Below are 26,684 nucleotides of genomic sequence, written 5' to 3'. Positions count from 1 at the left end.
CTCTTGTCAACCCGACGGCCAGGGACTTAAATAAATCTGCCGGCCTCTCTCGCGCGTTCTCCTCTCTCTTTCTCTCTCTCTGTCAACCCTCTCTCTACTAGCCAACCCCATCAGCCAACCTATCCACCCACTCTCTGTCTTTTCTTATCCTCCAGCAGTCACTTCTTCCGGCTTATATCGCGCCATTGTCCGGTTCGTGAAATCGCCGAGTATGTACTACGATGCGTCGTCGTGCCGCCTGTTTCCACGGTTCTCGAGCTTGGAAACTTTGTTACGGCTACGTGACACGAACGGCCAAACGTTCGAGTTACAAGGACACCCTCCGTGAGTTTTGCGCATCGCGTCCGCGACTATGTCTCTCTTTCTCCTCTCTCTCTCAGGGAAGGAACGAACAGCCCTCGCGATTCGAAGAATTCGAAGAATGAATCGGCGTCGACGATCGAAGCTCCTATAGTTTATAAATAAAGAGTCGACGGCCGTCGCGTCGAGGTTCGAAGACGACGAACGCCGGGAGTTGCATGCCGAATGAACCTCGCCGGATTTTTTGGACAAAATTGGAGAAACTTGGTGCGAAAAAGAAAGGAGAAACGAGTCTCGAACGAGGCTCCAGAGTTTGCAGAAACGAAGATGGAACGTGTCGAAGGAAAACGCGTATGAATGAAACAACGAAACAATAGAAGCGTTCATTAGATCGTTATCGTCGTCCTGGAGCGTACTATTCCATTTAGGAAACGAGTTTCTTGCTTTCGCGTCGATTATTTACTAAACAGCCGGCTTCTTTTTTTTTTTCGAATTTACTGCTCGAAATCTCGTTCATTGAATCTTTCCAGCAGAGATTAATGAACTCGTTATTAAAGGTATTGCTTTCAACGTACCATAATCACCTCGAAATAACCGTACATCGGTTATTTCTGTTGAAATTGCTTCTTTTCAAATGAGCGGTAATGCAATTTCCAATTCTCTGATAAACCTCCATTACCCCAATCAACCGCGATTTAAACCGCGTTACTCGATCAAACGTTTCGATAATTTCGAGAAAAAGAAAAAGAAAAAAAACCGGAATACTTTCCCCGAGCGACAAAGTTGCGCGATCCTGCTGGCAATTATCTCTCGAGCAGCGCGTAAATCTCTCCGCTCCGGATCGAGTCGGATATTTCGAGGGAAACGCAATGTCCGCTGGACGTTCTCTGTGTTGCTTGAGATTTCACGGACTCCGGTCCGTCGTCGGAAGGATTAGCCACGGGGATCGTTCGGTCGCTCTGGCATTCACGATAATTTCACGGGTTATTAGACAGTAGCTGTTCCCTGCCAAGGAGTATTTACCCGGCAAATTAGAGTGTCTTGGATTAGCGAGTGGCGTCGTGAACGATCCGCTTCTTTTAAAGATGGCGCGCGGTAATAACGTTCGGACGGCCGATGGTTCCGTGCGGTCATGCAAATGGTCGCGTTTTCGCTGCTACCATGCTTGGCCGGCCATGTGTCTTATTCGTGTCAATGGAAGCCGCGCGGCGGACGATTTTCCGCGACGTTGCCCCGCGGGCAATTTGCTCTGGCCGGCGTACCACGTACGCATTCTGCACGGGGACGCGTGAAGCGTTTTGACAGCCTTCTTCTGGCACGCTAGAATTCGTATCGGCGGTTTATCGCTCGAGAAACGCTCCGTGGAGATACGTGGCGATTTATAGGGGCAAGAAAGTAGAGAAAGACAGAGAAAGAGAGAGAGAGAGAGAAAGAGAGAGAACGCGGATGGAAACGTTCTATGGAACGTGGAATACCTCTGCTCGAGGAGGAAATATGGAAACCGGAGGGAAAAAAACATGAGACAGCCCGAGCGGAGAGTGGAAAAATAGCGTGGTTGCGTGGCAACGCAAGATTCAGTGCCGCTAATAGGATTAGCTGACAGGTCGACGAGGTCCTTAGGAGATAAGGATCCTTCCGAGGATCTCGGTACCTGAACCTTGGGACCCTTTAAGGAGAGAAACCACGAGAGAGAAGAGAGGGCCTCCTGGGAATGATTTATTGCGCTGCGTAAACCTAGTGACCTGCCGATCACGCCCAACAGTCGCCAACATAATGTGTACTTTTTCAGTAAAACCATGTCCCATTTGGCGACTCGTCTCGTGTCACGACTTATCCTTCCCCGACCCGAGAGTCATTGTGACCAGTCAAAACCGCAACAATAACCCTGTTTAATCCTGTTTCACCTTCGCTCGCGCGTACACCTTTGTTTACCGTTCTGCCGCAAAACAGAGGCCTCGCCCGTTCCATGTTTCCTTGTTTGCACGGCAAATATTTTGCCGGCTGCGTCGAGACGCGAGGAAGCTCCGAGGAAGAGTTCTACTAACCGTCCGCCCATCGAGAACATCGAAGCTCTCGTACAACGAAACTTTGTGGAAACGAAACGGCGAAGTGACGACGCGATATCTGAGCAGACATTGCCGGAGAAAATGGGGCCCCATCGATGGTGAAACACCGATTCTTACTTTGGCGAGATAGAACGACTTGGCGATTTCTCATTAAGTGCATGTACTTAAGGGGAAATATACTTCGGCCCTAGCCATTGATCGTCGATCGGCGATTTAATTGCGTGAAATTTTATATCGCGAGTCGATCGTGCGTTATACACGATGCTATAGCGGCGCGATGGTGGCCACCGAGACGAGAGAGAAGGAGAGCAACGATATTTTACAACGGCTCGAACGCCACGGTCCACGATCGTATATCGGCGAGTGCTTCTGTTAAGTAACGCTTAAATATCCCGCTGCGTAGTTAACGCCGCTTAAAGACGCATTGTAAATCTCGGCGCGGGGTGAGTATCTGGAGGCCAGTTGCAGCGTCGTTTCGTGTTTACAGCCGTCAAGTTTTTCAAGTGTGATAAGGCAGAAGGTTTCAGTGGAAGGCAGGCGAGGGTAACGCGGCCGAGTCCTATCTCCCCGGCCAGTGTGTCCACTACTTGTTTGCAGGTCGAGTAAAAGTTAAACGGCCGTGTCGGGCCAAGCTGTCTCTAGCGATAAGACCGCTTAATAAGGCAGCAAACCATCCACCTTCCTTACTACTCGTTCATCTCGCCCGTCCCTCTCTTTCACCATTCTTTCTTTGTTTCACCCTCGACCCAGTTAGGTAAAGCCTTCTTCTCTCCCTTATCTCTCCTCCCGTTGCCAGGTTTCTTGTAATTCGTTACTCTCCGAGAACGTTCGTTCGAGTCCTTCGGTCTTAACGAGGGAAAGATTTCAACTACCTAATTCGAGGAGAAACGCGAGAGAAATGGAGGAACACGGGGACCTGTGTAGCCCGTAAACTGTCCTGCTTACCAAGGGATTACACAGTTCTCCTAGCGAGCTCGGTTGCTTCCTCGTCAAACGCGTTCGAACGCCGAACGTTTACGCTCGGATTCAGAGGAATTTTAAAACACCTACACGTACCTCCAGTATTTCCTCGATCTTCGATCGAGGAAGCTTCTCGAGAACGAGAATTCTTTTCAAGAATTCTTTTCGAAGCTGCCGAGGATCTCCGAGACGTTCGTTGACGTTCCGCCTTGCGGTGGTGAGATCACAAAGGCGGGTCTAATCTAGACGCCGTAAAACGGTGCGATATTCACACCGCAAGATGAAACAAAAGGTTGTTGCGAGCATCGAAAGGTGGACGATAAAAGTCGAAAGTGGGGAGCTAATAAGGGAGGTTCAGACTGCCCTGGCGCCTTCGGTGCACCTTCGAACTGCAGTTTTATTGGCCGGTATGTCCTTGTTTCTCGTTCTTCTTCTCCTTTTCTCTTTCTTCTTCTTCTTCTTCTTCTGCTTCTTATCCTTCTTCTTCTTCTTCTCCTTCTTCTTTCTCTCTGTACTGCTCCTCTGCAGCGACTTCGTCTTCCTCCACAGCGCTCGGTATGGCCGACCAGTATGTTGCCGTAAAAAAGCCGGTCTCCCCTTGTCTGTCCTCCTCCTCTCACCTTCCCCGTACTCCTGTACGGTGGAACGACGAACGAACGAACGAACGAACGAACGAACGACCGACCAACGAAATGTCAACCGTAAACCTCGCGAGGCAACACTAATTAACCCGACCGAAATAAACTGCGCCGTTCAGCGGTGCTCTCCCGCCTTCCCTTGCTCGTTCGCCCTGGCCCTCTTCTTCTCCTTTCGTTCCTCCTCCCTTTCGGCCTTTCGGGCTTTATACCGCGCGCGTCTAGCGCGTCTGCCTCAAAAAGAATCCCCAACCGAATTCGTTCGTTCACCATCGATCCGCCGCTTAGACTCTCGAACGGAAGAATTTTCGGCGACCCGTTTTTCACCGTGCGCGCTCCGAGCCGTGGAAAAAAATTCCGGGGGTGGAATACCGGACGATCCTCCTGTACATTCTACACGGACGGGCATTAAGGGGACGTAACGATCGATTCTTTCGAGTTACAAGGCGTGTTACAGTGGAAAGGTAAACGTAGATTCTAAAGAGCGGAACTAGAGCGGGTTTCGAGCTTGCTTGATGTTATTCTCTGGACGAAGCGGAAAAAGAGAGAGGGAGAAAGAGAGAGAGAGAGACGACAGAGAGAAACGAATGTTCGCTTCGGGGGAAATAAATCGGTGCTTTTTCTCCCCCGCGTACGACCAGGAATTGGCGTTTTTGGCCAAAATGTCTCTCTCTCTCTCTCTCTCTCTCTCTCTCTCTCTCTCTCTCTGTCGGGTTTCTGTCTCCGTAGATCTTGGCCGAAACAGTCGAAACCGCGGGGTTTCGCCTATACCGCCCGCTGCCAGGCATTTCCATTTTACCACCCGGACCAAGGGGCGTTGCGATCGCGATGCTTCCCTATACTTTATGCCAAGACACCTACATCGACGCCCACGGATATCTCAGAACTTTATTTATAAACAAAGAGGACAGTCGATACCTCCGGAGATTGCGGAGACATCTCCCTCCAGTTGGTAGGAAGCGATTTCCTAGAAGCCGCCTCGCCAGCAGCCTCCCCCCCGACGACGTCGCTTGAAAAATAGTCAACTCAGCCATCCAGCTTCGCCTCCTCCGCCTTGAGCTTGATGAAGGATCGATCGACCCTCCGGCAGGAAACGATTTTTCTCCTCGCTAATTAGTCGTATACGCCACGGTGTTGCTTCAGTCAAGTGGAAATGTCTCGTGCGCCGAATCACGCTGATCGGTTCCGGAAATTAATAGGAGAGCGGAGTACCCATTTTTGACTAAAATTCTTACTCGCTATTTCGTCGTGCCAACTCGAAGATGAAAAAAAAAAAAAAAAAAAAAAAAGAAAAAGAAAAATACTAGAATTAAGTAATTCGACGTGAAGCACTATGGTCGATCCAACGATCTACCACTTAAGGGTTTAATACAAAATACGTAGGAGGCACGGAAAGCTGAAAACGCTGTTACGTTCGAGCGGAAACGATCGATAAGCTGGCGTGCCGAGCAATTAAATGATTTTGCAACGAGTCGGCTGGCTATCCGTCGTACGATCGTTTGTGGCTCCGTTTCAATTCCGTTTTGAAGGAACAAACGGTCGTCGGGCGTTTTCGCAACAAAAGCGGCGCGATTCTGTCTGGCTGGTGTGACGCAACGCGAAAATATTGTCCCACCGTGTCGGCTAATTGCCGGGTCGCTTTCATAACCGCGCGTTTTACAAATATGCGTGCACACACCTCCCCCCGCACGGCCTCGTCTCGTGCTGCTCATTGTGCCACGAGGCTCGCGATACGCACGCTACCGTTCTTCGAACGCTCGCGTGAAACGACGCGCGGCGACTCGGGCATGCACGACGGGAAACGCGAGAACGGAAAAAGCAGAGACGGCGGGGAACAGCCGACGAGGATGGCAACTGTAAGCTTGCAAAAAAAAGAAAAAAATAAAGAGGGACGCTAACGAAGCATATGTTTCAACGGTATCTGCGATCGCCGCCTCATCCCTCGTCTATCATAAATTATTTGTAATGGTTAGCGACGCTGTGACTCTGACGTTGTTACGTCGTATCGGTCATTCGGTGATCGATATCGGGAAAAGCGTCTAAACTGCTCTTTGCTGGAGGTTGATTTGAACGAGTGGGGTGAATATACTGATGTTTATGCGTTTTCGTATAAACTGTCGGCTCTCAAAGGAGCATGAATCACCGCCATTTTTAATGATTAGCGAAAAGCGTTTGAATTGTTCTTTGTCGGGAGTTTATTTAACAAACGGGGTAAAAACTTGAATTCGTGAATATACTGGGGACGTTTGTGTATTTTTATTTGTCGGTTCTCAAAAGAGCAAGAATCACAGCCATTTTTAATGATTAGCGACACTATCGATGACCGATGTCGAGAAAAGCGTCTGAATTGTTCTTTATTGGGAACGAACAGGGTGAAAACTTGAAGTCGTGAATATATGGAGATGTTTATGTATTTTTACGTAATCTGTCGGTTCACAAAAGAACAAGAATCACAGCCATTTTTAATGATTAGCAGCACTATCGATGATCAAAGGAATAGGGTGGAAACTTGAAGTCGTAAATATACGGGGATATTTGCGTATTTTTCACGTAAAATTTTACTGTCGGTTTTCAAACGAGCAGGAAATCACAGCACAGCGCAACGAAACATGAAAATGTCACAGGACACGCAAGAATCAGAAGTTTCTTCCTCCATTTTCCCTATTTCCAAGGTAAGCAGTGGCTCAAATTTCCGAATGGTATATGGAGAGAAGCGTTATCATGGAATACGAGCGATCGACGACAGGTTGCGCGAAGCACACGGCACACGGATAGCAGTTTCTCTGTCGTTCTCTATCTGCGATCAGGTGCAAAGCGTCGCATGAGCAGCGAGTACGAGCACGATGTTACATGCCCATAGAAAATGAATAGGTAATTATAACGCATTCATAATGCAGAGAGACAAGGTCGGTGCCGGGAGAGACTCGCTTCTTGGAAATGGACGCTCGCCGCGAGTCGGCGGTGTGCGCAGCGAGAATCGCGACCCTTGTTGAGATTCATTCGCGGCTTTCGTCTTTTTATCTGGCCAGCCCTCTTATCTCTGCCTCTTGTTTCACGGCCGTTTCACTCTCGTCGCTCGTATCTCAACGAAGAAACTCGGGGTTCGCGCGCGCTCTCGCACTCTCTCGGGGCTTTTATAATTGGACTTTATTAGCCGTTCCGCCGATTAGAATCGGCGGCCGTGTTTTTCGAACCGTGGTCGGGTCGCGGCGATAATTCCTCCCTTTGGAACGGTGTCGACTCGGCACCGGGGATCCGCGTAGTCGATTAATCATTCGCAATTGCTCGACTAGTAATATTATATGAAAGAGGAATTTCTTTGTCGTCGCGGGTCTTGCACCCGCAAGACGTTGGAAACTCGAAGAATTCCAACGTCTTAATTACCGTTCAACGTTGGCGTGGACTGTTGTAAAAACCGACAAGCTTTTTCCACTCGGTGGAACGCTACGAGCGAGGGGTTAACGGCGTTCTACCGCGTCGCTGATGTAACTAAACCGCGTTAAGGAGTGGCGTTACAAACAACGTTGCCGCGCGAACGCTAAATCGTCTAGCCGATCCACGGATTTTTCCTCGCCACGGATATACTCCAATACCTCGCCAAGCATGTACTTTTCACACAGCCACATCGGCCAAGCGATTTGCGTCGGCAGCGTGAACCGAGCCTAGAATTCTCCCTCTCCTCGATGCCGGAGTTTATCTCTTTATCGGCCGGATAAGTGGTGCTAATTATAGTTATTACAATTAAGGCCGGGTGCTCGTGGCCGTGGCGAGGCTCTTGTAACGGTGATCCGCGTGTCTTTGCTCGTTGTAAGCAGGCTGGGGTCCTGGCGGACAAGGGATGGCGGGACGCTGCGTGCAGATAAAACGGCCCGATACCCCCGACCTGTGAGAAAATATCTCGCGGCCATCAACAGGTAATTTCCGAACGAACGAATTCGGCCGACAATCGTACCGCGTCATGCGATCCACCGGTATTTTCGTTCCACGCTCTGTTTGCGCCGCCATTTTCATTCATCTCTTTTTTTTTCAGAGAGTACTCTTATCGAGTTATGACGGCGAACGGTCAGAACGCGATCTCTCGATTTCTCGAGGACGTGTAAATTATACGTATACCCATATTTGAGCCGTTTGTTTTAAAATCGATGCAAGTCCAGTTTTCTTCTCATCTCGTTTTGCATTTGCAATTGTGCAATTCCATTTAGCAAGAGAATACCTTAAGAGTCGCGTTGGAAATAATTTGTCCCACCCGCAATTCTATATTTTGCAGCGTGAGTTTTTTCCCATTACCAGAATATTCCATCATGCCAACCACATTGATCAAACAGTCTTAAAATGACAAAATTTTCTTGAATTTATAATCCATGTTTTCATTCGTATTTTAGCAGACTTCTCAGGATGTATTAATTTATCTTTTTTCCCCTGCATAGAGCATCTGTCCGTCAGAATTTAAATAAATAAATAAATAAATAAATAAAAAATTCGCGTTAGAGTAAATGTAAATCTTTTCGAAGAATGAACGTGCAAGATAAACGATCCACTTGATACAAAGACGTCATCGAACTGTAGCACGACGGATTGAAACTATAAATCGGTATAGCATTCACGACGAAAACAGCAAGTTTTTCACCTTCCATCATCTTCAGAATGCGATGAATGCCCGTTCTACTCGTAGGTTAGGGTTATAACGATTTTCCATGGATCGCACGAAGGGCTCGCGTGGCTTGGAACGAGCGTGCTCCTGCGAAATAGAAGCGAGCGTACGGAACCGCGGCCTGGCCGCGTCACCGCGAGGATAATGATCGACGGAAGTTTTCGTGCTAAAATATGCAGATCCCGGTGAAATTACCGGACGAGTAGCGCCTACTCGAGCGACCGCTAGCCGATACCCGTCGCGCAGTGTGCATCGTGTGCGTTTTCGTTACACGAAATGACGCGCGTGCCTCCGTGCGTGTCGACGCGTCGACTGCTCGAAACGCGAAGCGACGGCGATGCGCTCTACGATTCCTCGTTCGTGGCCGCGTTTCGCCCGGGATTCTTGGCGTGTATCGACGACGAAACCATCGTCGATGAAACGAAGGATTACCTCGAACTCACCTAAGTTTCTAACAACAAGGGACGAGGACGAAGCATTATATAAGAGGTAATCAAATTGCAAGGATAAAGTACTCAACGTCGCGAAGACGGATACAAATTCTTTCAAATTGAAACCGACTTGTTCGATGCAAATATTACATGGAAACGATCTTAAAGAATTCGAGGAAACAAGCGTCTACAAGCGCAAAATTTCGTTCCAGCGGAATGAGCGCTTCTGCACAGGTCACACACACTGGTGTGTACGATTGAAATTTACTTTGTTACTCTTGTACGCCAGCGAGTACAGCCGGCACGCGGTTTTATAAAGTGAAAATCGTCGAAGCGAGGCTAACCTATCGTCGGAGTTGTGGCTAACGTAACGATCGGTCGCAGGAACTAATTAACTTCTTTACAAGAAACGACCATTACGTCTGAGTGCGTGGAAACGATCGCGCGGACCGAGTGGAAGGAAGGAAATCGCGGAGATGTTACATTCGTGGCGTAACATTCCAAATCGTTTAAACGGCACTCAGGGTACGCTGGCGATCCCGGTGTTTTACCGACGGAAGGCCGGAAGTAACGCCGTGAAGTGGAAAATTCAAGCGAATCGCCTGCAATCCGCGATCGGCGCGAGTTTCTCGGGCTTTTCGAGAGAGGGGCGACTTTCCCCGCGCGACGCGACGCGGCGTTTCAGTTACTTATTCAAGTGCAGCGAGCAATATTTCACCCGGGCCCCGATCCGCGCAACATCGCGCGGTTATTAATCGTGGCAACATTAATAATCAACGACGCGGCGATAACTTAGGTTAAGCAGGGAGTTACGGTCCCTTGCTACCAGCCGGGCCTCCGTTTCCGCGTACATATCCGCCGATCGTTCGCCGACCGATATCATATATAATACGGATAGATGACATTTCTTCCACCGATATATCATGCGTACCGATTTTTCGAAACTCTCCGCTCCCCCCCCCCCCTCTCCTCGAGGTCGTCGGGGTTAAGACTCGCGTGCTACAACCGGAAACCGTTCCGCCATCCTTAATTTTTAATGCTTTTCGGTTCGTGATTAATGACGCATATCATATAATGCACGAAGCGGGTGAAAATCGAGACATTTTTATTTTTGACCGTTGCCTTTCGACTGTATACCTATTTGTAATATATCTGTGTAATAATTTTGGGGTATCGACAATTGTAGTTCAATAATGGGTATTTTTAATTTTATACGTGATCAGAAAATTATTTATTTTTAATTACACCGATGCTCCCGTGTGTTACCTACAATTCACTGGTATCGAACGAGACGCGAATTCGTAGTGGAAGAAAAAAAATATATATATGTATATATACGGAGTTCGTGTTTTTACGTGCATAATACGTGAATATCCATCAGTGAAAAGTCAAAGCATGTCCGAATCTCGACGTTTCGCTCGTTACATCCGGCATACATCGTCTAATAACCCTGGTCGCGGGATGTTTAAGCACAATAGTGAACAGGGAAACTCTGGCAACCAGTACTCTGAAAAACTACTCGAATGAAATCTCGTTTCGAATCAGCCCTCGAAACTATTGTAGTTTTTTGGCAGAGTGCACGAGCGGCCGGCCGAAATACATATTCCGCTGCATATTCACGACTACATTGTACTCGTGTGTCGGGAAGATTTTTCGAGAACAAAAGACTCCAGTTCGATCGTACAATTTTTGCGCCAGTTTCTAATTATAGGCACGTAGGATCGTACTGCACGGTACCGTTGTTACGCGAGGATAAAATGATTAATCCACGGCGAAAAATTAGCTGAGCGAGAAGGGAGCGCGGACCGATTCCCGGGGATGGAAAGAAGCGGCCGAAAGAAAGAAGAGCACACGGTGGTGCCGACCATAATCGAGCACGTTTTATGCGCGTATAAACGTACGTGTAACGACGCAATCGAGTGTACTCACGCACCGCCTACTCTAACCTGTTAACAAATATTCAAGGCGGGCGGTTAACATGCGTTTACGATAATTTATCGCGGTGACGTAGCCCGGGCAGGCATTATGTTCGGTATCGGGCTACACGCGTGCACGCGCTGATATCGGGTCACCGTGAAGAATCGGGAAGAAGGGCACCGGTTTCCGTTCCTCTTGTTCGATCAGATTCGTGCAGATCGGCCCTCCGTAGAGTGTTGCCATTTTGCCATTCATTTTTACGAGCATTATTAACCCCCTTTGCCCTCGAAAACATTCTTTCGTATCATCCACCAGCAACTTATTTACGAAATAGCTAATGAAGTATCACTTTGAATAAAATGATGTAGCAGTGGAAATAATCATCGTTTTTAAATTTTATTCGGCGTGAAATTTGGTTGATTGTATTTCTTTAATATGTGACTTCGTTTAATTTCTTGAAAAATTTCCTTCGCCATTTTATGAACTAAGAAGCAATAAGAAGTTTAGTTTGTGCGAATTATCCCGAATTGTTCGAATAATAATTCGACGATTGTATTCGATGATAATAGCTGTCAACTTCACGACTGCCCCTATCCTCAAGAATTTCCTCATTTGAAATTTCATTATTCCTTTTACGTCGTTACATTAAATATATCACATCATGCAACACCATGCCTACGTTCGTTACAATTATCAGCAATTATAAAAAATTTTATAATTTCAGCTGCTAGCTAAACTTAAGTACGATACTGTCACATATACGTATACACGTCTGCATGATTAGTCTTCCTTGAACTTGAGGTGATCTTGCGGTGATTCAAATTCAACCACTGTTGCCCGTGATTGAACTCCTTGAACGATCTATTGCGAATACATTTACGCGATCAACGTCTCTTCTTCTTCGACGCACGATCGAATTCCTTTCAGCTCGCGTTGACGGAATACATCATCCAAGCATAGAAGGAAATATGTATCAATTTATCAGCGAAAGTAATAATTATCCGCGACTGGTTTAGGGGCGATGACGACAAAGACGAAAAAGAAGAAGACGGCGACTCTTGAATGGAGAAAAGCACTACAAATTATCTGCCGGTCGGGGAGAGGCTTGCACGCCGATCTGGCTATCTTTTTCGTTCCTCTTCTTTTTTTTCATACATACATGTATATAGTTGCGCGATCGAACCTCGCGACGAGCCGAGCATCATGATGGATCGGGCCAGCAGCTTTTATCAATCGTTTAAGCGCGATCGTGCTTCGATTATCGAGGAGCGCCGCCCGATTTCCCAACGCGGCCGTCGATATTCTTTGTCAATGGGGGATAGCTTGAAACGTTCCCAGAGTTGGTTCGCGACGATCATCGATCACTGGAGGCGGGCTTGGCGGAGTGCGTGATCGAAATCGCTACGACGCGTTTATGCGCGCTCGAAGACGCTCGTCCGCGCGAATTTTTTTCTTTCTCTGTTGTTTTCTTTTCTGTTTACTTGAACCAGCAAGAAAGAAAAACTAGAGAAGAAGAGAAAGAAGGAGAGAGAGAGAGAGAGAGAGAGAGTGAGAGAGAGGAAGAGAGGGAAAAGAGGAACGCGCTATCCGGTGGAAATCAGCTCTATTTATAGGGGAATCGGTGGTGGGCGCTCGTGGCGTTGAGATGCTCGCGTTCAGATAAGCTCCCTTACGCGATCCTTATGAATTCACGCCCTGAGAGATAACGCGGGTAGGGATATAATTAACCGGCGATAAAAGCAAGCAATAACCGCGGGCGTATTTCATTGACACGCGCTTATTTCACGGTGAAATCATCGGGCGCGCGGTGCCGCGTCCCGCCTATATATTCCCGACGAGAAATCGCCTGCGCTGCGCGGAGCCGATCGAGGGAAAGACCGAAGAAGGTGAAGAGCGAGAGAGACAGCAAGAGTGGAGAGGCCTCGTACTCGAATATCGGAACACCCTGTACACATTAAGCGAGCGAGATACGGGGGCCTTTAGCAGGCTGAACGGGAATAATAATTTCGAGTGTTCCTCGCGGAGATAGATACCAGCACGGGAGAACCAAGAGGCGGAAGAGAGAGAGAGAGAGAGAGAGAGAGAGAGAGAGAGAGGCAATGCGATACCGTGGCTGAAGCCGATCAGCCAGCGCGGAGGAACGGCGAGAAGGTTGAAGAGAGAAAGGGAGAGAGGAGATATACGTTACAGGTGAGAGCGCGAGTATCGCGTGCTGCAAACGAGCCGGCAGCTGCCCGCTCCTGGCTACACGGTCCCAGCTATTAATATGCGACTGACCGAGTGGGACCGATGCTTTCGTTGTTAGACCGCACCATCCTATTACGTCACGTCAATCGAGCACACAGCTACGCGGACACCCTTTGATTTTCGAACACCCTTTGTAATCGGCCGTTCCAACGCTCTCTCTCTCTCTCTCTCCGACAGGCTATCGCTGTTCGCCACGAGTTTCCTGACTCGTGCTACGTAACCACGTACCCTGGCCACGGGGTTGCTTATCGAACCGCAATATCTCATCCGCAAAAATCCGCGTATATCGTCTGTAAGACCGTAAGCGTCTACTTATCGCCATTATCCAAGTTCCATCCATAGAGAGAGAGAGAGAGAGAGAGAGAGAGAGAGAGAGAGAGAGAGAGAGAGATCGTCCCTTGACCCGAAGCCACGATGATCTACCAACTACCTTCGCCGCAACGCAACGTCCCGTGCAACTGCTTATTATCGACCTGGTCGCGTGATTCCTCGCGCAGGTGCGATCCTCGCGGAAAGATGCTCCGTTGATTGACGGATGGACGTGTCCCTTCGGTTCTGGACACGTAGTTCGCAGATTGTCGTGCTCTCGCGTCGATCTCCAGCGCTCCGAGACATCGTGTATCAGCATTACACGAGACCACTCGAGATGCAATCTCGATAAACCCATCTCGTGAACCCAAAGAAACCAGGAAGAAAGGAAGCGGCTGTTTCGAGAGCCGAGGAACGAGGTACTCGTGTGTTTGATTTACACTTTTTTACACAGGTGGTGAAGCTGGCAGATACAGTTCGCCGGGGCAAGGCTATTCAGAGAAATCGGTGTTCGATTTCGTCATAACGATTCCTTAAGAAAGGACGCTTTTTCACCGGACAGGTCGGACCGCCGGCAAAGAACACGACTCGTTCGTCTCGTGATACTATCACGACCAAAATTATCTGTCTTTTTTGGGAAAACTTTCGAGATAACGCTCTGTATAAAAAGTCTAAGAATCAATAATGTCAGTTCAGTTGGGCTCTGAAAAGTCTCTCTCGTAGAACTCTTTTTTGTGTCGAACTTCTCGGTATTTTAATATTTAACATTAATATTTAATATTTAATATTAATATTAATAGCTGATACTTTAATTTTAATAACTCACCGATTGCATGATAACACCGCCCTTTCCTTCCGTTATAACGTTAAAAATATGTTTCTTGATGTTGAGTGCACGTGTCCTGATCAGTATTTTTGTTTTGAAGTAATGTCCTTCTACCACCGTGACGATACCTTCGCGCCAACAAGGCGTATCGACACAAACTTCGACCGAGTTTTAATGGAATTGATAACGACTCACGGTGGTCTTGGTCTTCTCCGCGAAGATCGATTTATTTCTTTTTTCCAGTTGTTTTTTTTTTTTTTCGAACGATACGATTACTTTTCCAAACGATCGCTCGTTAGTCGAGACGAAGAAGTCACGCGTTTATTGTGAACAGAATAAAAGATGATTGCTATTATTAGCAATTTTCAAGAAAAACGACGCTTTTACTGGCAGTTTGTGTTGTAATTAATTAATTTGAAACAGTGGATACATTAGTTCCTAAAGGTTTTACTTTTAATATCGTCAGAATTTCTGTTTTTATAGACACTTGTTCACTGTTCACTAGCTTTCTTCTTTCTAGTCCTTTCTTCGTACATACCGTATAATATATACAAAGTAAGTCCTTGAGTGTCGTCATCACTCACACCTACATACATATACAACTCTCACACATTGACACACGCCTAACACGGTCGGGTATAGGTTGGCACTTGTATTATAACAGTTTGGCAACTATCTATCTCTGAAATTTCTTTTAAAAATCGTTCATCGCGTAAAGGGAGATAAGAACGGGCGAACAAAGAAGCACCGAACAACCCAGCTCGTTCCAGTTCACGTTCCGTCAATGAACCAGAGGGGCCCGACGATATGCATAAAAATTACGTTGAGTAGATGCGGCTCGATAAGGGTCGACACGTAAACGCGCAAGAAGTTCCGTTATCGGGTGAAAAGGATCCGGACAGGTGGCGGTTGGACGGAGGGTGCGGGCGCACCCTCGAACGAGAAAGAAACGAGTAAGCCGAATTAAAGGAACGACTTGTTGGTTAGTCGACTCTATCCTCCTTGGTTTTTCTCTCGCGAGGCGTGGCGGGACGAGGCGGAAAGAGGTTGAAAGGTGGGGTGGCTGAATTCCGAGCAATCTGTTTTCAACGCGGGATAACTTGGCGTCCCTTCTTCGTTTCAACCCCCCGTCGTCTCTCTCCACCCCATTTCCCCTTTTCGGTTAGCTAGACTGCAACCGCGGCTCGGTAACCACCCACCGACGCTATCGCCGTCGCTGTCGGGCGTAAAAAGCACATCCGAATTGAATCATTGCTGAATAAGCGGGAAAGTGGCTGCGGCTGGAAGGAAGGAAGAAAGGAAGGAAGGAAGGAAGGAAGGAAGGAAACCGACTAACCCCTACGGACGAGGGTCGTTTTCCATCCGGCTCATTGGTACACCTCCTCTGTCATGTCGACCGTTTCATCTTGCTCCCTCTATGCTTTTGCTTTTTCTCCAACCAGCCTCTCTCTCTCTCTCTTTTTCTCTTTCTGCCTCTCCTTCTCTCTCTCTGTTCCTCGGAGTCGATAAAGTTAGAGCGCTTCGATCCGGAAGCCTTTAGAAATCATAAAGAGCTTTAGAGATTTGGAATACGGCTTTAGCTTCGAGTCGTATACGAACGCGTTCGCTCGAAACTAGCGTGCCACTCGAATGGAGAAACTAGTTTCAGTATTTTCGATATTCAGATATTTCGTACTATTGTCTGACCGAGAGCAAAGAGCTAAACACGTCAGTGATCAGAGAGAGTTCTTTACAACGGACCAGGGTGATACGATTCTACAGACCCTCGAGAAAGAGAGAGAAGGAGAGCGACGTTTCGAGGAAGATTCAGAGCGAAGGGAGAAAATTGGCTGGCACCGACGCGTATTCGTTCCCGTCGGGGAAAGTGAAGCCGAATAAACGGACCGCAAACTGTTGCGTGAAAATAGCGGAGGGCCGCGTGCGGCGCCTGTCGCTTAATAAAGCGGCGACGAAGCGGAGCGGCGGCGACGAGACCGTGTACCATGGCCAGGCTGGAACGAAGGCGGAATAGCTGCTCCTCTTGTATCGCGCACGGCGTTCTCCCATATCGGTGGGAGTCTCTGAGGCTCGCGTTGACGCGCGTCGAGATAAACCTCACCCTTGTGGCGGAGCGTGCGGCGGCGGCGGCGGACAACCGGCGGAGGGTCGTTCAATTAGAACGAAAGCCCCTTCTCGCCGAGAGGCAACTCGCCGTTTACGGCAAGGGTCGAAAACTTTTCAAGGAACGGGGCACGACGAGGCGGAAAAAGAGGAAGGGCTGAGAGCGGTGCTGGCGTTCTTCTACTCTCTGGGAACGCCAGAAGTCAAAGGGAAAAAGCGTCGAGGAAAGAAAGAGAAGAGAGGGAGGAAAAAAGTAAAAAAAGAGGGAAAGAAGAAAGCGAGGGGGAGAAAGCGTGCTTGTCGGAAAATGGAAGAGGCTGCCTCGGGACTCGGGTGTGCGTGATACACGACCGGCCGCAACGACACAGAAAAGATTTTTACTGTTCGCCCCGGAGAGATTGAACGACGCTCGCCGCTGCTGCGTGTGTCACGGCTCGGTGGAACGTATTCTTACGCGTGCTGCGTTTGTCTATGACGCTTAAAGAACTGCCGTTCGAGCTCTGGCTCGTACTACGGGTTATGTGGAAGCAAATGGCGCGATGGTCTCTCTCTCTCTCGATTCCTCGATCAGGGAGGGGGAGTGGGGTAAGCTTTACAGCGAGTATCTCCGCGAGTACGAGGACACGACGTTTCCCAGCTTGGAAATTCCGTTCACGGTGGCACGCAGAGCCACGTTCGCTGTTTCCCAGATGCAATCTTTTTTAGCAACAAGTGGTCGGCGTATTTCTTTAACCGTAGGTACGAAACCTCGTAGGATCGAGCGATTTCCCGCGGTCTCTCTTACGGCTCTCACCGATGGCCGCTGTTAATGGCACGGAATCGATGACCGCGGTACCGATAGGCTCGGTGTTATTGCAGCGGGCAAGGCGCTGACGCGCTCGAACGGCAACGACGTTCGCGTTGCACGTGTCCAGCGGACACGCGGGGGATGCACGTGTCGCGTGTTTTCAGTGGAAGAAAGCCTCCATTGAGTAGAAAGCAGGAACAGTTGATCGTGGCGTGGAGCAGGAAGAGGGTGAGCAGGAAGGGCGACAAGTGGCTGAACGACAAGTGCGTATCTTGCGTGCGTCGGCGAGCACGCGGAATAGCGGGAGGGTGTGTGAAGGGTGCACGCCGTGTGAACGCTCGCAACGAGCGTTCGCTTCGGGGAAAAGGAGGCACCGTCGAGCGGAACGCTCAGCTCGATGCAGCCAGCCAGTTCCGTCTCGCGACATCTTTCCCCTCTTCGAGGCGCCATGGGAGCTCTCTGCGTGGGACGCTTAGATTGTGGGAAGATGGTATCGCGTCGGTACGAAATTTAGTGGTGGTAGAGGAAGGGTGGGAGGGAGGGAGGGAGGGAGAGGGAGAGAGAGAGAAAGAGAGAGACGATGTATCGTATCGTTCCGTGCATCTCGCGCGATGCCCGATAATTCCAGCCCGATTTCCAGAAGATTGATGCCGAAGGTGTGTACCGTGTAACATTTCCTCCCCCCCCCCCACCCTCTCCCTCCTTTTTTCTCCCTCTTTCCATCGAATAAAAGCGGTTGATTAACTGCGTTCATATTTCATCGCTGCGTCGTCGTAATTATGCGCATTCACGCGGCAGCCGCTCTCTTCGGACGAGACACGAGTAGTGGACTTTTTCCATCGGACAGCAGCGATTTTCGCGAGAGCACCGAAATACCGGCTGGTAGCCAATCGCGGTAAGGTAAATTTCACGGTAAATTAGACGGTTAAACGGTTAAATCTGGTTCGAGGGCCGTGTAAACCGGCCGGCGGCCACTTACGGTGCGCGAATATTAAATCTCTAAATCGTAAAGCTCGCCATTACGCTGTCGTCCATTCGGCCCGAAGAGACAATGGCGCGTCCTGAGACATTACACTCCAAGGAATCCTCGAAATAGGTCAGTTAACGAGACAGCTGGTATTAAACGGGACAGGCATTATCTGTCCAGCTTGCAACGACCTTCGAAATTGGCAAATGATGGCAGATTCGCACCTTCCGGAGTTTCCGCGTTGCTCGTGGCGTATTCCTTCGGAACAGGCGCGATCCTCGGAGATTATAGCAGAGTCGAATATAATCGACGGATGGCAAATTAATCGGACTGTAAATGATCAAAAGATCGCAGCTCGGCGAGTCGACTCGAAAGAGTAAAGATGGGAATTTTTGTGAAAAGGAGGTCCTCGTTTCTGCGTGGAGGTCCTTAATCGTCAGTTGTTAATCAAGCCTAATTAATACGGGACCGCGATCTGATCTGGACCCGGATCCGGAGGAATGAAAAGGCACGGTCGCAGCTGGCCGAGGGGGATTAAAGTAGTAAAGGTGTTACCGATTCTACGGACTACGTTTGAAACGTCAAGATTATCCGGATAACGAAGCCGCCTTCTCGAAAGTAGCGAGAGGATTGGAGCGCCGATATCGCGACGGGGCGGAGGGGTTCCGGCCGGACCGGCCGGAAGTACGAGTTCGAGGGCTATAAAGAGACGCTCCGGAATGATCGGCCCCGAGACAAGTCCGAACGCGGTAAAGCACAGGTGCACCGTGCCATAATTTACAGCTAGCTAATAAATTTCACCCGGGGGAATCTTGTTCTCGTCGGTTTACGCTCGAAATCTGGAGTCGTATCGCGCGGAGTGGTTGCGCGCCAACTTCTAACCCGCGTGGATGTAAAGCGACCACGGAGATATTTACAGGCGGCATTAAGGGATAAAATAATTGTCAGCGGTGAGAGCCGGTCATTGATAAGAATGAAATGCGCGCGACGATGCAACGCTCGTTGAAATTTATAATCGTACGTCACCGATTTCGTATCGTTTCGTGCCAGGGGCTCGATCGTCGTTTCTCATTTTCTCGGCAATGCGCAGTGAAACGACCGACGCGTGTCGCATTCCGATTCCGCCTGGTCGTTGTTCTCGGCCGATACAGAATATTTAGCCTGACTTTAGTCGGGAGCTGTCCGGCCAACGAGCGATCGCTGCTTTACCGCTCGCGAGGCACTCTGCATCGGGGATCAGAAGTCGAGCGTTCTCGCGATCCATCTTGGAAATCGCGTGGAATTCCAACGGACGTGCCCGACGTGAATCCGATGCCCGACAGTCTCGTTCCACTTCTCATTTCATTTTCACTCGGCGATGCCCCGAACACGGTGTCCAGGCGAATGCAGCAATTCGGAAGCAGCTCGTACGGCGTCGTTATCGTACAAATCGGCCGAGTTCTCTCACGAAGCGCGTACGTGCCTCCAGCACGTCGGCCACTCTGTATTTTTCTGTCAGAATCCGTGCTTTTTTGGTGCGAACGAGATCTTAACAGGGGGATCCAATCGTCGTTCTGAGAAACATCGCGTGCAACGAGGACGCGCGCGTTTTACCTTTCTACCGCGTCTGTTTGCTTAAACCACTACGAAAAAAACGTGTCCGAGAGACAAACGTGTGACGAAAAGAATGTGTGACGCAATCGTGCGTTTAGGAAACGAGAGGAAGCGGACGAAAATCTTCGTAGAAGCGATCGAGTCGCGAGGGAAAAGCGGGACAAGGCGAAAAAGGGAAAGAGGAGGCGAGGGGAAAACGCACACGAGGAAGGAATACGAAAATCGGTGGCCGATCGACGATCGAACGTGTGTTACCTATGCGCGAGTAATAAACCCCTGTATTCCCACACGGGCCCATCCTGGCCCGCCGTGGGAAACTCATACGTGAGCGCTGCTCGTCGCGCGCGACTTCACTGATTGTGAGAAAGAGACGGCGGCGGCCGTCTTTCCAGACGCTAGGCTGTTTCTCGAGTGGACTCGCACAGGTGTGGATTTTTCGATATGGCGACCATATCGCGGACATTTCTCATCGCGCAGCTGAAACGACGCCGTCTCGCGTATTTGTCTCTCTCCCGGTTGAAATTAAAATCGATACACGAGTCGAATCGTTTCTTAATCGGTCTGCCTTATTTGCCTCGAGGCAACGATCGGCCGGCCCTTTATTTCGAAGGGAACTGGAACGCGATTCGTCCAGTTTGCAATTTGCACCGTAATAACGTGTGCAGCGTGTGCAACGTCCGTGGACGTGGCCGGCCGTTGATTTTTAGACGAGGCAACAGAGTCGCGTCCTTGGCATCCGCCGAGAAGAAGCTGCTTTTAATGTTTTAATCTTGGGAAACGTATTAAAGTCGCCGCGAGGAAGACGCGCAACCGCGCGTCCCGGTATCGTCGCGGACCACGCTCGATACCGGTTGTTTATAATTCTTCGCGTGCACTAAGGAAGCAATTTAATAATAATAAGCGGCAGCGGCACATGGATCCTACACGGCCGAGCGTACGCAATCATCGTATATCTATACACGTATGCGTATATAATCGTTTATCATAATAATGCACACGCGAGTGTGCGTGCCACGTAACATACACACCCATACGAACGGACAGCTGATTGCAACTTATGTTGCCGCAGTTATTACCGTCGTCGGTCGAGAAGGTGGAGGGGAGGGGAGGAGGGGGGAAGAATTAACCGGGCCCCGATAGTTCGTGTCCCAGAATTTTGCCCGTGTGCACGCTTGCACACGCACACGTACTCACTCGGGGGGTCGGTCGGAGCCCTCGAGAGCTCCGGAGAGAAAAGAAGCCAACAACAGAGCACACACCGATGGTGAATCTGGGCTTCGGGTCTTGCATCGCACTGAGATGCAGGTGCCTCTAGAAATTGGTGGCTTAGCAGACTCGGGGCGGACGACCGGAGAAGTCCCTCTTCGGGAAGGGGCACCGAGAGGGCAAACCGATGGCCCGTCGATGCTGCACGCGCCTCTGACACACCGATGCCACCGATATCTTCTTAAACTTTCCTATCCGCTCATTCATGCCCGGCTAAATGCCTATAATTTCCACGATGATTACAGGGCACCGTAACTAACGCCCTATGGACCCATGCTGTTCCACCGCTCGTTACGTGGGACCTCTGAAATTGAAACGGAACGAGCTCCCTCGCCTGCCTTTCTCTCTCTCTCTCTCTCTCTCTCCCCCTCTCTCTTTCTCTCTCTTGCCATTTCTTCGTTTATACTTTTCGTTCAACTTCGACCTGCGAACCCTAACGTCAACGACCATAATGATATCTAAATTTTTCGTCCGACCCATCGATACACTGGTCCACAGGATTATTACGGGTTGCTTGGATCAAACAAACACGGCAATTGAAAGACGAGAAGATAGCTGACGTTTCTCTTTCTATTTCGGAGCTTCATTCAGTACAAAGTTCTTGCACTTTTGTCGATTTGCACGTTTCGCTTTTAAAGAAAATATTAAGAACGAAGCAGGGAACGGGGCTGTTGCGCTTAATGTTTCGACGATGATCGAGATTTGAAATCGTAAATTTGAAGATAAACTTTTCAATTCGCATGAACTGCAAGGGTAATTTAATCGCTTAATTGCCGAGGTATATCGATAATAACGATTGATTCGATGTCGTTGGCGAAAAGTGCAGATGCGATCATGTCGACCGCGATAAAGCAAGCTGGCTGATGATCGCGTGCACGAGAATGCGATTTTAATTCGAAATGTACCAATTAGAGGGCAACAACGATTTGATTCCATATCTATAATCGAAATTGGTTAGAGAACGACTGTTATATAAATGGTACACTCTCCTCCGCCAGAATAGAATCAATCGGACACGATTTACTGATTCTATTTCAGCATAGGATATATCAATCTCACCCTTATGTAGCGTAGAATATTCGCGGTTAAATCAGTTGTAAATCGATTTGCGCCACTGTTGTTATCAATTTTTCACGAATACTTTTCAAAACATCGTGCAATTTTGCCGCATTGCACTTCGTGAAACGTTGGTGAACGTTTCAACGTTCCGGCGAAACTAAACCAAAGCGTGCTACGTTATGATTCACATTAAATTATTTTAAATAATGTGCGACTCGTCTGGTTGTACTTTGGGTTGAAAAATCATAAATGGCCGCGTGTTACGCGACAATGACGCTGAAATGTGTAAAGTGTGCAATAAATCACAAGCGTAAATCATGACATCATTCGCATACAGATCCCTGTCGATGTTTAGCCGCGCGTGCTCTCTCTTTCGATTCGACGCGAGTGGCAAAAACTGTAACAGGTCGATCCCGATCTCCCGCGCTTTTTTTTCTTTCGAACGCGGACCAAGTCGATCGAATAACCCAACGACAAGGGTGGTGGGTATCGCCGTGGCAAGGAAAAAAGAAATCGACTGGCTCACCTCCTGTTGCTGAATTAGGAAGTCAGGAGCGGGCGGCGGCGGGGGTGGTTCCGCGGCGGAGACCTCTTGAAGCAGTCCCACGTGCTCCCAGCAATCTTCCGACATGTCCATGATCGTCCCTCCTGCTCCTCCTCCTCTTCCTGCCCCTCGTTCTTTCTGTTGAAACGTCTTCGGGGGCGAACGACACACAAAATCCACGCTGCGGGACGTCGCGGCCCCGGATCAATCTGTTTTCTCCTGGCCGGCTGTCTGGTTCCCAGATTTCTCTCCGATTTTCACCCTTGACCGTGGAAAAATCGTGGAAATTATAACTAGACGCACTTGGTTACTCTGTCCTTTTTGTCTTTCGTTTCTTTTTTCTCCCTGTCTCTCTCTCTCTCTCTCTCTCTCTCTCTCTCTCTCTCTCTCTCTCTCTCTCTCTCTCTCTTTCTCTTTCTTCCTCTCCCTCTCTTTTCGTCTCTCTCTCTCTCTCTCTCTCTCTCTCTCTCTCTCTGTTACCGAGAGAGAGTGGTTCCCTCTTTCTCCCTCTGACAGTGGCTGTCTTCGTCAGGCCGGAACCCTGTCACTCCGTGAACCGGAATACGTTACAGCAGTTCGAGGTCTTCGTAGATGGGCGACGCGCGAAAAAACCAAGCGGAGAACGCACGAACACACGGTAACCCGTCGACACGGCGTGTCGCGTGACCCGCGTTCTATGACGACGACGACGGCGTCGAGGACGACGACGGCCGTCGGTGGTGGTCAGTCGGCGTGGAATGAAGTTGGCCCGCGGGTTAGGTTGGGTTAGCCGAGCCGGAGTTGCAGCATCAGCGGAGAGGGACGAGAGGGCAGAGCGCGCGAGCGAGCGAGCGAGTGAGCAGTCCGCCGAAAGAGGGGCGAGAGAGGAGAGAAGAGCACAGAGAACAGAACAGAACAGAACGGAGCGGCGTGGAGCGGAGTAAGCGAGCGTTCGAGCAAGAGAGCAAGCGAGTGGTGGTTTCGAGGGGCGAATCAGCGAGGGAGAACGGGGAAAAGAGAGAGAGAGCGAGTGAGTGAGGGCGAGGGAGAGGGAGCGGGAGTGAGAGAGAGCGAGAGGGAAGGAGTGGAGAAGAGAGTGAGAGAATGAGAGAGAAAATGTGCTAGCGAGAGACAGAGAGTGGGGTTGGAGAGAGAGAGGTGTAAGGCGTAAGTCTGCCCTAGTCGCTCGCTTAACCGTGCAGGAGGTGGCGCCAATATAACCCGTACTCCACCTCCGTCCGACAAAGAGCTTGCGTATACCTGTATGCGCCTGTTGGTAGGCCATACCGCCTACTGACTACCGTATTGCAGGATTTGCGATCCGTGCCGCCTGTAATTATTTCGATTTCACTTATATTCCATCATACCCGCTGTTTTTACGTCGCTCGTTTGCTCGCTGCTGCTCTACCCTTTCCCTCTCCCCCTCCCCCCCTCTCCCGCCACCGCCAATGTCCCTTTTGCCGCGCATCCATGCCGACCGGAGAACGTGCCTCTCCACTTCTCTTACTCGCTTCTGTGTTGGTTAAGCGAACAAGCACCGCGATTCCGTCTACGTTTCCGCGACGACATCTTAGGAAATGTAAACGACGGGCGCGTCACGAGCACCGTACTATGCGCGTCACTCCGATCGGCAAACGCCGAACGCGCCCGGATATCGATCACAGCGTTGTAAATCTCTTCATCGGCGATTAACACCTTTCTCTATCACCCAGTCGTTCGTTCTTTCCGGCCAACGTTGTATCTCGCGTTACTTATCGCAATTACCGCAATTCTCCATTTCCTCGAACCGATCTGTCGACAAGGGGACAGGGAACCGATAGCTCGTTGGCGCCGATAAACGATCGTTATCCCCGATCGAGGGAACTGCCCTTTACCTTTCACGTATACCTCCCGGTAATCGGCGACGACGTGGGCGGCGTAGCGGCCTCTCTGCGACAACACGAACCTCTTGCGTGAACTTGCAAAGGGTTGCCCCGCGATCGTGAACGAACGTCCTCTCGGCGAAGATCCGGATGTTTCTGCTTCTACATCTCGACGAACCAATGCGTTTCAGTTTGTTACTCTGCTCAACCAGCTCGTTCGTATCCGCAAATTTGCATTAAACTTTGACTCACATTTTTCCATCCGCGATCCAATGAAATTGGACTTGTATGGTTCGCATTTGACCGAAGCATACACATGTCTGTGCACTGTGATATATTTGTCTTTTCAAGAGCGTCGTCCGTCCGCTCATTGCGTCGAGATAAGATTTTTCACGAGATCTCTTCTCGTGACTGGCTTTCGTAACAAGCGCGCAGGTGGGTTAAAAGTTAATTGTAGTTATCGTTATCGCACGTCTTCTGTACTACCACGCGTATGTTCGTATTGTGCGAAAGTCGGAAAACGCGAGAAATACTTTGCGAGAGTAAATTATAGCGGTTTAGTGGCTGATGCGTTATTACACGCTGTCACCGGCGGGTTTGCCAGCAACTTTTTCCACCGCGTTTCTTACGCGACGTTCGTTACTCTGCACGACAAATTGTAATAGAGTCGAGAAGTATGATTCGCGCGATAGGCGCACGCTTGGCTCGCGAGAACCGACACGTGCTACACCTCGAGCATAATGGCAGGTTCATCAACGAACCCCTATATTTAGTGACACACTTTTTACCAGCGATACTTGTCGGTAGCGCCGGCATAATTAAAAAAAGAGAAAAGAAAGAAAAACGTCTGCCAGAGTTTTCGACGAGCTTGCTACTTGACACATATTCAACGCGTTGTCCGGCTGCGTGCTCTTTGATCGCCACGGCTACTTTTCCGCTGTACGCGCAAGCAATACACGTCGCCGCGCGATTTTACACAAGCGAGCGAGCGAGTAACGGAGCGCGTACAAAAGAGGGAAGAACGGGCGCGTGGACATCGAAACAGCAGTCTGCAGTCGAACGAAGGGTTGGAATGCGATATGAATGCGTTAATGCGTCGTTACTGACAGCGACACGAATCGTTGATGGTACTTTTGGCCCTTCTTCGTACGCAGCGCGTCCCACCGCTCTGTTACAGTCAGCCGTTGCTTCGTATTTCTTTTTTTGTTTTTCATGTTTTCCTTTCTCTCGTTTTGCAAAAGTCCTCTTCCATCGGTAGGACGAGTTTTAATTTGACTGCTGTCGTTCCCCGTCGACTGGCATATCTGGCTTAAAATTCCACTAATAGTCGCCACTTGGCAGTCGCTATTATCGCGCGGACACACTCTGAAATAGCACGGGACTGTCACATCGATGTCAAAGATTGATCACAGCAGACTGCGACATTCTCGTGGAACGTCGGCGCATCGATAAACGCAATTGCTGCCATATTGAATACTGGCTGAATGACTGCTCTGGCCGTTAGTCACTTTGAAAAATTCCTGCGATATTTATATTTCGGGTAGTTTCGTTCGACAAAAAGAGAGAGAGAGAGAGAGAGAGAGAGAGAGAGAGAGAGAGAGAGACAGCTCGCGGCTGTCTTTTTTCTCTGAAATAGGACATTTATTTATACGAGATATTGATCTATGATCGCTCGTTTTAAATGTTTCGCGTGAAACGTTTGGGCAAACAGCGGTCAATTTCCGTGGTATATGTATTGCCGAATGAAAAATGCGGAGCTATTAGCCGCGCCAAGGTATACTTTGCTCTTTTCATGGACCTCTAGCCACCAGCGACAACGCGACCCCGTAGAGTGTTGGTCGAGCCCTCGACTTTGTATGCACGGAAAGCCGCTTTACGACGTCAACGAAGGGGACACGAGCGCTTCGGTTGGATACCAGCCATGATAATATGTAATGCCTGTATAGAGCCAAGTGCTCGATCGCGAATCTTTGAAGTCCGAACTGGCTTTTCGCCGACAAACCCGAGCCGCGGCGATCAAGTACTAAAAATCATCGGGTAAAACTATGAGAAAGCCAAACATACAGCTCTCGATGGTCATACTCGCGGGCATCGGCTGCTTCACAGTCCTTATATTCGTTCGCTTCTTCTTCTGCTTTTTTTCTTTTTTTCTTTTCTTTTCTCTCTTTTCTTTTTTTTTTTTTTT

The 26,684-nt window shown here is 49.3% G+C and overlaps 2 protein-coding genes across 3 annotated transcripts in view; both read right to left on the bottom strand.

The window, feature by feature from the left end:
- LOC122533118 (homeobox protein caupolican) overlaps positions 1-23,038 on the bottom strand; it is an 86,676-nt gene extending 63,638 nt beyond the window's left edge. For both annotated transcript variants that reach the window (XM_043662512.1, XM_043662513.1), the window contains exon 1: positions 22,641-23,038. In XM_043662512.1, coding sequence (XP_043518447.1) covers positions 22,641-22,751 — 111 coding nt within the window. In that variant the 5' untranslated portion in view covers positions 22,752-23,038. The remainder of the gene's footprint in view (positions 1-22,640) is intronic.
- A 723-nt stretch (positions 23,039-23,761) lies between these two features.
- Positions 23,762-26,684, bottom strand: part of LOC122533131 — a 7,073-nt gene continuing 4,150 nt past the window's right edge. The window contains exons 2-4 of the mRNA XM_043662535.1: positions 24,512-24,711; positions 24,402-24,428; positions 23,762-23,987 (exon numbers count right to left, since the gene is read on the bottom strand). Of these exons, the coding sequence (XP_043518470.1) occupies positions 23,828-23,987; positions 24,402-24,428; positions 24,512-24,711 (387 nt within the window). The 3' untranslated portion in view covers positions 23,762-23,827. The remainder of the gene's footprint in view (positions 23,988-24,401; positions 24,429-24,511; positions 24,712-26,684) is intronic.

The sequence above is a fragment of the Frieseomelitta varia genome, unplaced genomic scaffold, assembly GCF_011392965.1.
Source record: "Frieseomelitta varia isolate USP_RPSP 00005682 unplaced genomic scaffold, Fvar_1.2 scaffold_495, whole genome shotgun sequence".
In the NCBI taxonomy this organism is placed as follows: Eukaryota; Metazoa; Arthropoda; class Insecta; order Hymenoptera; family Apidae; genus Frieseomelitta; species Frieseomelitta varia.
Note: the sequence above shows the minus strand (reverse complement) of the source record. Positions and strands in the feature narration are given on the sequence as shown.